Source organism: Antechinus flavipes, chromosome 2 (genome assembly GCF_016432865.1).
Source record: "Antechinus flavipes isolate AdamAnt ecotype Samford, QLD, Australia chromosome 2, AdamAnt_v2, whole genome shotgun sequence".
NCBI lineage: Eukaryota > Metazoa > Chordata > Mammalia > Dasyuromorphia > Dasyuridae > Antechinus > Antechinus flavipes.
Window position 1 is genome coordinate 443,361,731 of NC_067399.1, and position 13,356 is coordinate 443,375,086.

General features: G+C 37.8%; 1 protein-coding gene across 9 annotated transcripts in view; it reads left to right on the forward strand.

The window, feature by feature from the left end:
- Window positions 1–13,356, forward strand: part of PTPRT (protein tyrosine phosphatase receptor type T) — a 1,291,476-nt gene that overhangs the window by 1,266,869 nt on the left and 11,251 nt on the right. For all 9 annotated transcript variants that reach the window (XM_051979271.1, XM_051979273.1, XM_051979274.1 and 6 more), the window contains one exon: window positions 4,325–4,456. In XM_051979271.1, coding sequence (XP_051835231.1) covers window positions 4,325–4,456 — 132 coding nt within the window. The remainder of the gene's footprint in view (window positions 1–4,324; window positions 4,457–13,356) is intronic.

A 13,356-nucleotide genomic window follows, 5' to 3' on the forward strand; every position in this document is an offset into this window, starting at 1 on the left:
AAGCTGTCTCTCTGTCACTGAAACATAACCAGGGACACTCAATGCTTTTTCAGCATTTTCTCCCACAGGAGGTTTCTCCTGAGAAAGCAAAGTGAGGGCTTTTCTAACACATTAGCAAATTGGGGATGTAGCCGAGGGTTTACTTGTTTTTGGATACCCAATCAGACTTTTCATAAGGTTAGGAATTGGGGGAAGCTCTGATTTGAGGGAGCTCTGTCACTCGCTACATCACCAATGGCCAGTCACTTCTTTCTTAAGGCCTGTTTTCTCCTCTGTAAAATGAAGGGCTTTGATTAAGTGATCTTTCAGGTCCCTTCTACCTCCCACTTTCTAAGATTCAGCAAGGATTCATTTGGGAGTGAGTCCTGCCTTCTCCAAGTTACTTCTTACATCTTCAAATGTTTTCTTATCTTGTTCTTTCTTTAAAGGATGTTCTTAATCTGAGGTCCATGAAGTTAAATATATACATATATGTATATATATGTTAAATGTGTATCAATATAGTAGGTTCGTTTTATATCCCCAAATATGTTATTTTAGACATTTATAAACTTTGTTCTAAACAGGGCTCAATACACTTCACCACACCACATCACGTGGCCAAAGGGGGCCACTACACAAGTGAAGGTCCCTTTCCTATTCTGGCCCTTCCCATGAAATATAGAACTATCTTGCAAAGAATGAATGTTCATAATCATCCACACATACCTTTGATCTGGAAAGACCATGCAAGTTGGCCCAAAGTAGTAGAAATGCACGAAATTACACACTATTCAGAATTTGTAATCATCTATCATGAATTTTCCCCAATATCTTGCAGAGGGCTTTACACAAGAGCATGCTTAATATTTTCTGGGGGAAAAAAAGGAAAGAAGCAAAGGGAAAGAAAACAGGGCCAAGATATCCCATTTAAAAGGCATTTTTAGGTAGTTTCATATTCCAAATAATATAGGAGATCAAGGTATTTCAGAGAACAAGCTGCTTTCTGAAAACTTAAAAGCTAAGCTATGGTACAAAGAAACTACAAAGTAGAGACTGCATCAGGAGTTCTGAATTCAAATCTTGACTTTACCACTAATTTGCTATGTGACTTGAGACAGAACATTTCCCTTGTTTCCATCTTCAATATTATCTCTAAAATGAGGATTTTGAATTGGTTGATCTTCAAGGTTACTCTACAAAAGAATATTCTGTAATTAACTATAGGTTGCTAGGCCACATTATAGTGCACAGAGCACTGGGCTAGACTTAGGAAAACTCATCTCCCTGAGTTCAAATTTGATTCCAGACACTTACTAGCTGTGTGATCCTGGACAAGTCACTTAACCCTATCTGCCTCAGTTTCCTCATCTGTAAAATGAGCTGGAGAAGGAAATGGCAAATCACTGCAGTATCTTTGCCAAGAAAATCCCAGATGAGGTCACATACACAATAACAAAATAATTAATTCCAATCAAGTTCATTAAAAGTCATTCTTATCTTTTTATAGAATAATTCAGGACTTCTTAAACTTTTTCCACTCATGATCTCTTTTCTCCCAATAAATTTTTATATAACCCTGAGTTTATAGTTATATAAATTAGGTATATGAATCAAATATTTACTGATAATAAATAATGTAGAAATATATTTTAAAACAATTCTTTTTATCATTTTCTAAAAATAAAAGCAAATGTGCATACTAATGAGATAGATGTGCTTATTTGATTGTTTTTATATAAAGAATTAAATCTTGGCAGAATAATTTGATGCCTTTTACTGTTGCCAAATTTTTCAAGACCTTCACATTCAGTTGTATGATCCACAGTTTAAGAAGATTTTGGCTCAAATCTTCCCATCTACTGACTCACAAAAGCAAACCCAAAGGACTCCATCATGCCACAAGCTTTAAGCTAATTATTGGGAAGTTAAGTGGTATAATGGGTGGGTATTGGGTATTGTTGGGTATTGAATCAGGAAGATCTGGGTTCAAAGGTAACAGCTTGTATTTCCTAGATGTGTGATACTGAGAAGTCATTGATTTTTTCTTAGTATCAATTTTCTCTCCTATAATATGGAGATAATAATAGCACCTCCCTTCTAGGTTTTTTTGTGAAGATGAGGTGAGACAATTTTTGTCTTTGCCAACCTCTAAAGTGGTAAATAGCAACTCATTATTATTTTGTGTAGGCAAAAAAGATTTCAACTGTATTTCTTTTAAGATGTCCTGTATATCAAATTCTCCTCTGACTCAGACTGGCCTGCCCCTCCCCAGCATTCTAAGGAACATTATAACTATTCTTCAATGGTTTCCCTGCAAAGTGGTCATGAAACCACAAGCTATTGGAAAGCAACATGAACAGCTGTTGGAGTAAATTGTCTGGAGCCACCTCCTGAGGGTTACTACCCTCAGAAAAAAAAAGATTTTTATTTTTAAATGATCTTTCAGCCTGAATTCAAAAAGAAAAAGTTTGAAAAGAAAAGCAATTTCTGCCTTGAGGGCAGAGCCCACCTATTCACTGGAACGTAAGTGTGGTAGAATAGAGAAAGAGCTAAATCTGGCATGAGAAAGACCAGGTTCAAAATCCTCCTCTCATATTACCCAGTTATGAAATCACAGACCAATCCTTTAACCTCTTTGTGCTATAGTTTCATCATCTGTGAAATGGGAATTAAATGCCTATGTCCCTAGATGAATGGAAGGCTCAAGCTAGATAATGTAGAGAACAACTTGCAAGTTTTAAAGCTCTGCAAAAATGTCAATTATTATTATTCCTTGTTGGCTGCAGCTTAGGCTGTGTTCTCCCTTCAGTGACCTTCTTCAACATTTACAGTTTCTGCCTTGCAGTCTAGAATTTAATTATACCCCATCTTCTATGGTTCCCTTCTCCACCTGTATGAGTCTTGTTTCCACAGTGAGATTGTTATGCACTTTAAAGGAAAGGAGTAACTGGAGCATGAAGCCTGTGCTTAGCCTGCCCAAGTCTCTGAGTGCCATTTGTCCCTCTATTTGATCTCACCAAAGTGAGAGAGGCACATTTTCAAACTTAGACACTCATCCTCAACCTGATACTTTGTACTGGTCAGTTTGTGGAGTCATGAGATCCTAGACTTAGTGCCAGAAAGAATCTCAGAGACCATCTAGTCCAGGGGTCTTGACTTGGGCTCCATGATAACTTCTTTTTATTATCACCAATTCTCTTTGTCATCTTTTGGATTTTATTTTATGTATTTAAAAACATAATTCTTTGAAAGGATCCACAGAATTCACTGAATGGCTAAAGAGGCGAAGGATACCAAATTTGGGTTCTTATCTACTGATCCCATCCAATCCCTCATTTTGTAGGTGAGGAACCCAAAATGCATCAGTGTCCAGAGATTCTTTAGTCCAGAGATCTTTTGTGATTAATCCAAAGTTGGTAAATGATAGAGGTAGGATTTAAACCCAGGTCTGCAGGCTCTGAATACAATGTTCTTCCCACATTGTACCATACATTCTCACACATAAAATGAGAAACTATTAGAAAAGGAATAAGCCTTAGAGACCATTGCATCTCTTTGCCTACAGATGAGGAAACCTAGTCTTAGAGAAAAAAGGTGTCTTGCTCAAAATCACCTAGCAAGCCACTGCCATTGCTAGATTTAGAAAGCAAGTCTAAACTTCCAATGAAAGGCTTGCTCCACTAAGTATGGTTAATGTTTGCCTATGGTTTGTCAGAGAGCAAAACACTGGAGGAAAATTCTTTTGCCTCATGGTATTCTTCAGCTTCTTATCTATTCTGGTATTCACTAGCACTAAATGTGCCAGGACTTGGGCATCATATTCAGTTGATGCTAGGGAGACATGGCTCAGAAAATTGCTAGCTTCTGGTCCTCCCTTGAGATTCCTAAACCCAAACATGCCCCTTTCCCCTTTGGATCAAAACCTGAAGTCACAGACCTGCCTTAACCAATCATAGCATCTCCAGCAAATAAAGACGAAGAGGTGTCCTTTCATTCCCAGATGTGCTATGGTTGGGAAACTAGAGGAAAAAAATCACCTCCCAGTATTTTTCATTTCATATTCTAATCATTATTATTTGCTGAGTCCCAAGATATAAATAATTTATTTGGATAATCCCTATTCTGGTGACACTTTTCTAATGAAATGTCTTAGTTTGAAGGAGAATGATTCCATTATGAGAAGGTTTCATTCACAGTGGAGCTGATAACGAGAAGGTCTCAATGCTTTGTATAATCAGTTTAAATGACTCAGATGGCCTCCTGTCAGCCTCATGGGTCTAATAGTCATCTGAATAATGCTGATTGATGCATTTTTTAAAAGCCAATATTATTCTTTTGTCAGAGCCACAAGCAACCAGCGGCCTTTATCGTCACTCAGCACCCTCTTCCCAACACTGGAGCTGACTTCTGGAGGCTGGTGTTCGATTACAATTGCTCCTCGGTGGTGATGCTGAATGAGATGGATACTGCCCAGGTAGGTGCCAGCCTGGCCTCTGGCACAGACTCATCCTGAATGGGCCAAAAGAAGACAGGGCTTAGGAGGTATGACCAAAGTGAGTCTGACAGTTACAAATGCTATGGCCATTAGATGGCATAGACTTGGAGTTAAGACCTGAGCTCAAACTCTGGCTTGTACATGAACTAGCTCTGTGATCTTGGAAAATTACAACTTCCCTCAGCCTTAGTTTCCTCATCTGCAAAAAGGGTATAACCATAGGATCTCCTTCACAGAGTTGTCAGATTAGATGTAAATATATGTAAGGAGATATGAAAACCTCTAGTCTCCTTAGATCAACTTTCATGGCTTTATCCAAATAAGAAATGCAACAATAATAATTTGTATCCATATAGTTTCTTATAATACCTAAATTTATTAGCTCATCTGAGCCTTTTAACAATGTTGCAACTTAGTACAAGTATGATTATCCCCATTTTATAGATGAAGAGACTCAGTCCTGGAGAAATGAAGTGATTTACTCCTAGGTCACTCAGCTAGTAAATGTTGAGACTGAACCCCATCCCAGCTCTGGTGAGTCCCAGAAAAAGGCTTTCTTTATTCTAAAGAAACAGAAATGAAAATCAGGTAGGGATATCCAGAGCCTTTATCTTTGACTGGAGAGAAGCAGAATAAAGACACCACTAGCCAAGTGTGAGTAGTTCTGCAGCTTTAGTAGCCTTTGAAAGTCATCAGGGCAAGGTTCTAGAGCTCACTGGATTTCATTGCTTTGTTTATTTTACTTATTACCAGTCAGAGGTCCTTTCAAACAGAGTTCACAGATTAGTCCCGAGAAGGGCCACCACCACAAGCTCCCACACAAATACACACAAAGGATTAGCAGTGGCCTTCTGCCCACAAAGAACTCCATTTATCACGTCAGTGGACCCCAACAAGCAGAATGTATGGGAGAAAGGGAGGAAAGTAAGGGAAGGATATGTTCTCCTACCAGTCCTCCTATTTTAGGTGAGGGAAGTGGCATTTATTACATACCCTCCCAAAAGCAAGGGATGTTCCAAGAGCACCATGAAAATGCCAAGTGATAAATTTCTGGGGCCATATTAAAAAAGAGTCCAGACAATAGGAGGTCATATCCCTAACATTATATTCCTTTTTTATTGTTGTGGAATCAAAACTTAATAACAATAAAATGGGCATCTCTCTTCTCTCTCTCTCTCTCTCTCTCTCTCTCTCTCTCTCTCTCTCTCTCTTCTCTCTCTCTCACACACACACACACACACACACACATACATACACACACACAAAAATGGGTATTAAACCAAGTAATTCTCTTCTATAAAACTTGATTTTCTTTTTAAATATATAATATGTTCAACCTATAACTTTTAAAGCTGTCCCGTTTGTGCTTTTTATTCTTGATTTCCTTTTGTTTTCATCTTTGCATGATTTTTAAATGACCCCCTTTTGTTTTACCTATTCTTTTCCCTGTGAGAATATATTTAGAATTTTTTGCCCAGTTCTGAATACTACCCTTTAGGAAGAATGTTGACACAGTGCAGCATTCCCACAAAAGGGCAAAAATGAGGGAGAGGGGACCAATAATCATTTCTTTGGAGAATTCACTGAGAAAAACTGTGATATTTATCCTGGGGAAGAGAAAACTTAAAGACTTAAGACTTAGAATGATCTAGTGCAGGTACTAGCATGCAAAGGCAAATAAAATGGTACCTGCTCTTAAAAAGCTTATGATTTATTAATCATCATTATCAAAAGTGAACAAGGAAAATTAGAGAAAGTACTGACAACTGGAAATATTTTAGAAGACTTCATAAGAAAGGCACCTGAAATGAATATTAAAGATGAGAAGGAGTAGATTCCTCCAAGAGAGGAAAGAATGACAATATTGTGGTTTGTCCAAATATTGAGGCAGGATATAAAACATCAAATTTAGGGAATGGCTAGTATTCTGGTTTGGCAAAATCATAAAGTTCATGAAAGAAAGTAACATCAAATAAAAATAGAAAGGTAGGTGGAAGTAACCTAACTTTACTGATTGTAAAAGAACATAAATACCTGGCAAAAGATTTGCATTTTAGACTATAAGAAACGAGAGTCCACTGAAGGTTTTTAACTGAGTGACATAGTTAAACCTGTGTCTTAGGAAGATTATTGGGGGCGGGGAGAGAGAGAACAACTATATGGCACAGTGGATAGAACACCAGAAGTTAGGAGGACCTGAGTTCAAATCCATCCTCAGACAATACTTCCTAACTGTGACTCTGGGCAAGTCCCTTAACCAGAATTGCCTTAGCAAAAAAACAAAAAACAAAAAACAAAAACAGGGCAGCTCTGCAGAAATTGGATCAGAAGGGGAAATGACTGGATATAGAATAACCAATTAGAAGTTCTTTGCCACAGTATAAGGCAATAGCAGGTGATCAAGTCCTGAACTAGGATGGTTGCTATGTACATGAAGACAAAGGGAATAAATTTGAGAAATGTTGCGGAGGTAGAATTGACAAAAGAGTTTATTGATTGAATTGGGGAGAGATTGGAGGGTGCAAGAGGGTGGGGAATCAAAGATGACCAAATTGGGAACATGATTATGATGATGATCTAAATAGAAACAGGGAACTTTAAATGAAGAGAATGTTTTGTTTTATTTTGTTTTGTTTTTTGCTGGGGGGTGGGGATTATAGGAGGTGCAATGAATTCTGTTTAGGACATATTGAGATTGAGATATTTATGGGACATCAAGGATGAGATAGTTAATATTTAATTTATAATACATAACTAAAATTCAAGAGAGAGATGGCCTGAATTTATATAAATTTGAGTCATCTACATTGATACTTGAACCTATGGGAAACTGATAAATTTTCCAGGAAAATTTTCAAGTGAAGAGAGAGAGAGAGAGAGAAAAGAAAAGAGGAAGAGAGAGAATGAGAGGGGAGGAGAGGGAGAGAGGAAGAGAAAAAGAAGGGGAGAGAGTGGGGACGGGAGAGAGAAAAGGGAGGTAGAGAGAGAAGGAAAGAGAGACAGAAAGAGAGAAAATGAGACAGAGACAGACACAGAGACACAGAAACACACACACACACACACACACACACACACACACAGACAGAAACAGAGAGAGAAAATATGAGCACAAGCATCTCATATAAAGCCGTGAGAAACACCCTATTTAAGAAGGCAGATCCAATATAGGGGAATAAGAAATAGGTGATAGAGATGACAGCTTTAAGAGATTAGTGTAATGGGAGCCATGAAAAGAGTGTCTGAGGTAGGAAGAAGGAGTTGACAGTTCCAAAGTTGCAAAGACTCTAAGGAGGATGAGAATCGAGAAGCCATTATATTTATCAGTTAAGAGATTGTTGGAGACAATACTTAGGCAGTAGAGACAGGAGGGCAATATGGGACAACAGCTTGAGAGATTCACAGGGTCAAGTGAAGGTTTTATTTTGTTTTGTTTTAAAGGACAGGACAAACTTGAACATGTTTGTAGAGAATGGGTAGAGAGCCAGTACATAAAGGTAGATGAGAGGGAGGGCATAATAGATAGGACAAGTTCTTGGAGGATAGGGAAAATTAGAAGATCAAAAGATAGAGTGGTTGTCTAGGAGAGGGACTACTTCTTCTTCAGAGATAATCACAGAAGAAGAAATCATGGATGAAGATGGAGATGGGTTCTGAGATATAAAGTAAAGGAGAAGATAGAGTTTATGGCAGATTGCCTTTTTTCTTAATAAAGTAAGAAACTAGCACATCTGTTAAGAAAGGAGCAAATACAGAAGGTATTAATGATTTTAGTAGAGAAGATGTGGAACAGCCACTGGGGGGCATGGAATATAAAGTCAAAGCTGTCATATGGAAGATGGATTAAATTTATCATGTTTGTCCCCTAAGGGAAGAACCAGGGATAATGGATTCAAATTATAAAGAGGCTGATTTCAACAACCTCTTTTTAAAAAAAGTTTCCTAACAATTAGAGCTGTCCTACAATGGAATGCCTTGCTTTACAAGGTAGTGAACCCCCCAACACTAGAAAAATTCAAGCAGAGAATCAATAAACATTTGTTGAAGTTAATTTAAAAATTATTCCTACATCTGACAGTGAATCAGACTATTTGTTGCTTTTATGGCTCTGAGATTCTATGAGAAGCTGAAACAAAAAAATCTTTCTAAAAGTAGTCCATCCATATATACATATATTGTATTTAACATATACTTTATCATATTTAACATGTATTGGTCTACCTGCTGAGGTGGGAGGAAAGATGGGGGAAAATTGCAACAAAAGGTTTCACAACTGTCAATGCTGAAAAATTACCCATGCATATATCTTGTAAATAAAAAGCTATAATAAAAAAAAAAAAGTAGTCCATCAGTACCTGGTTTGTGCTGAGCACCATGGGAAATCACTGGGTAGGCTTGCTCAGAGTAAGTACAAGACATCACCCTGGCTACCAAGAGCTCACTCTCTAACTGAAGAGATAATACAAAGATAGATGATAGAGAGTTTATTAAATGCCTACTATGTGCCAGACTCTGTGCTAAGTGATAAGGATATAAACACAAGTAAGCTAGATAGTCCTTGCTCTTAAGGAGCTTTCTAATGGAGGAAGACAATACAAAAAAGAGCTGGAAAGAGACGATGTAGAAAAGATTAGAAAGTGCTTTGGGAGCACCAGCTCAGCTAGGAAAGTTGATCAACCCAGAAGCAAAGTCCAAGTTTTAGGTAGAGATAGGGGAAGGGAGTTTGAGGATGATGGCCAAAGTACAGGCAGCAATGCTGAGCAGATGGCCAGTAAGTGAATTGAAATACAGGAAGCATTTCATTAGTAAGACTGTCCATGTCAGCATTCTACACCAATAAAAATGGGACTGAATTGTTTAGTATGACTGGGAAAATGGAAAGACTGAAACACATTGCTAATTGTACAATACAGATGAAAATGTAACAGGGATTTAGAGAAGGGAAAAGTTAGTCAACACAAAAACCAGCTGAAAGAACTGAGAATGTTTAGCCTGTAGATGATTCTATGCAAAGATATGCTTGTTGTCTTCAAAGGGCCAATGTATGAAAGAGGGGTTAGGTTTGTTCTTCCTGGTCCTGTAGGATAGCACTAGAAGAAATAAGTGGAAATTACTAAGAGGCATTTCTCAGATTGATGTAAGGAAAAATCTCCTAGCAAATTCTCATGTGAGGAGTTGCAGGGTTATAGATTGCATTAGAAGATACCTTCAAGGTCATCTAGTCCAAACCTCTCTTTTTAAATAGGGATAAACTGAAGCTCAGATAGAACAAGACCTGTAAGTCATTACAGGTAGTGCTTGACAGAAATGAGATTTGGACCCAATTCTTCCTATTCCATTACAATTAGCAGAAAGGCAAAGAGGAAAAAAAAATCTCAGATGTATATAGACTAGAGCTTTTTCTTTTTTCATGAGTCCCTTCATCCACACCTGCATGCCTCTTCCTTGTACAGGCTGCTCTTAGGGTTGGTGAAATGCTCTCTTCCATGGAGGATTAGCAGAGCCTTACTTCCAGAAGGAATAGAAAAGAGGAAAAAGTGATGGAAATTTAGGGGACCAGGATTCAGAACTAGATTTTGAGATCTATAAATCCAGAAATTATCTTTTGGACCTATGAATTCTTCAGTCTGGACTGATCCTTTGAGAACAGCTTCTGTGTATGCAAAAAATAAAGCCTGGAGGGGCAGAGGGATTTGCTGGCATATACAGTTGGCAAGATGCTCTTGAAATCTGCAGATGAATAGAGTATTTATTTATATAAATATTTCTATGATGCTCATCACAGCAGCAGCTGGGAGCCTTGCATCATTATAAAAGAAAAATTAAAAATAAACAATGACACATTGGGAGAATCAGAAAATCCATTGCCAGGCAATTTCAATGGCACCTGGAAATGCTACCTTTTAAAGACACTGTCAGCATTTGTCTGCCACAGGGCCAAGGCCAGCCTGAGCCAGAGAGGCCTGACTGAGCAAATAGGCACTAAATAGAATTACACTGTGCTTTGGAAGGCCAGCATTCCTATAAAGGAATGGGTTAGGGGATGGTAAGGGGGAAAGAGAGGAAGGTACACAAACCAACTGCAGGCAAATGAAAAGTGAACCTCCAGAATGGTGCTTTTGGTGATCTCAAAATTTTGAACCAAGGGGTCCAAACCTCAGTGTCCCCAACCTAATTCTATTTGTAAAAGAAACCTTATTGGGGCAGCCTAATGCATTAGAAAGACAAAGTCAGGAGATCTGGATTCAAACCCAAGATTTAAAGGCTTACTAATATGGTCGTGTGATCATGAATTATTTCATTTCACTACATCTCATTTTCTTCATCTGTAAAATGATATATCCTAATATATTGGGGTACTGTAAGAATTTGGTGAAATGATGTATGTGAACTGCTTTGTAAACCTAATTGCACTATGGAAATTTGAGCAAAAATTAACATTCCTCAGTTACCCTCTATTTTTTGCCTTTATGAGGTCCATTTTAAAATCAATTTTTGAGTGAGTCCTGGTCTTGAACAAAGAAAGAAAGGATTAAAATCAAAGAAATCAAATGGAATCAATCAGAAGAGACTCAGGGGGCATAGCATTTATGATGGTGATGAGAAGGAGCCAGGACAACAGGAAGGTTCTAGGAGGAAAGAGGCTATTTTCTACAATGGAGTGTCTCTGGCCGCAAGAATGAAGAACATCCAAGGCGTAGTCTGATGGTTTCATTTAATCTTGTGTGGTCTGCATGACAAATATCAAGAGGTGTTATTCTTCTTTGTGAACATAATTCTGACAACTCAACTCCAAGCTCTCTTCACCACGGCAGGTATAAGTCATCCACACTTTCTTCTGGGACATTCTTATCTATAACTTTGTACAAATTCTCTGTAGGATGTTATGACTTTTAACCTTTCCCCTGTTTCTCTTTTCCTTAGTATTTCCTCTGGATCCTTATAGCACTTAATCAATTAATTAATAAGTATTTTTATGTTCTCATCAAGTGCCAGGCACTGTGCTAGGAACACAAAGTAATTAGGCTGCTTACATTCTACCCAGAAAGATAATAAGTACCTTTCGAGGTTCATTCTAAATAAAGACAAGAAAGTTGTGGTGGTAAGGGAGTGCAAGGAAGAGGGGAGAGGAGGAGAAGAGGACAGAAACAGTCATGCAGAAAGTGGTATTTGAACTGGATCTTGAAGAAAACTGGAACTTTAAAGTCAAGAGGTGAGGAGGAAGCACATTCTTGGGATAGGAGATGGCTGATGCAAAAGGCAGGGAAATGAATTGTCATGCATTAAGATATAAAGCACTAAAAACAACTGGTTTCAGATGATGGTCTTCTTGTGTACAAGGGGGAAGGGAAAGAGAAAGTTTGGAATTTAAAATGTAAATTAAAAAAATAAATGTTAAAGAATTGGAAAGGTAATTTGGGACTAGGTTGTGAAGAGTTTTAATAACTCAGACTATCTATATCTTGATTTTATTTATGTGGCAGGGACTGAAGAAGAGTCATAGGTTTGAAAGTTAGAAGGGAACTGGGAGATCATCTAGTCCAATTACTCTACATATTTTACAAAGGAATAAAATAAAGCCCAAATGGACAATGGTGCCATTTTAATGGATGAATCTCTCTGCTGGTGTCTCTATCTCTGGATATGTGCCTGCCTGCCTAGCTCAGTCTTTATTTCATTATTCTTATTTTTCTTCCTGTTTCCTCCTATGTCTTGATTTCATAACTGGTCATAAAATAGAACTGAAGGTTATTATTTTTATGTGTGATATCTATGGAATAGAGGACTCTGTTCTCTTTCTAATTTAAAAAACAGATGAGTGAGCCATTTTATGGTTCTCTCTAAAAACAAAAATGTGATGTTGTTTTTTTCTTAGTGAGCTCTTGATGAATCATTATTGCAGGTCAATTGTCCTTGATTGTGTGTGTGTGTGTGTGTGTGTGTGTGTGTGTGTGCACATAAGTGTGTGTATGTGCATATACACCTACATTTTCAAATGAGATAGATAATGGATGGGATTTGTGAGGCAGTCGTTCTATGTGCACGACACTGTGTTAAGAACTGAGGGTACAAAAACCAAAGCAAAACAATCCTTGCCTTCAAGAAGCCTACATTCTGAATTATGAATCAAAAAGTCTAAACTATGGAATCCTGGCTTTTCCGCTTACTAGCTTATGTGACCTTGATCAGGCACATCACTTAATGTGTCTGAGCCTTGCTTCTTCATCTATCAAGTGGAAATAATACTAACTATCCTTCTTCTTACAAGACTATTGTGAGGCTCAAATGAGATAAGATGTCTTGTGGATTGTAAAGTGCCAAATTGATTTTCTAGTTGGCAAGTCCATTACTAAATCTACCAGAAATATCAACATGTGACATTTTCCAGTATACTTACCTCCTAACTTTATTTACAACTGATGAGCCTTTTCTGATTTTATCTGAGAAAAAGCAGGGAGTGAAGAATAGAGTGGCGAGAAAGGCACGATAAAGAGCAAAGCCAATCATACGCTAATTGTGTTTCCTCCTTGAACTCACTCCCCCAGAGCATATATTCATGTGACCTAAATATATATGTGAAAAGCAGAAAATACTGTGAGGATAAACAACAGTAGCCTATTTCAGCACACACATTCTATGCTGCTTTGAAACAAATTTAGTTCATTATCAGAAAATAAGGTAGCCATTTAAAAAACACTGGCATGGTGCCAGTCTCAAATTCTGGGAGTCCTGGATGCCACCTAGAGACAAAGACCTGCTGGAATGAAAGAGAAAAGCTCACCCAAAGACAATGTGGATAGCAGCCCACACCTGATCACTTTAAAGGTTTTCCTGATCCCCTTAGTTATTTATGTTCACTCCCTGCTCCCCAAATTATCATG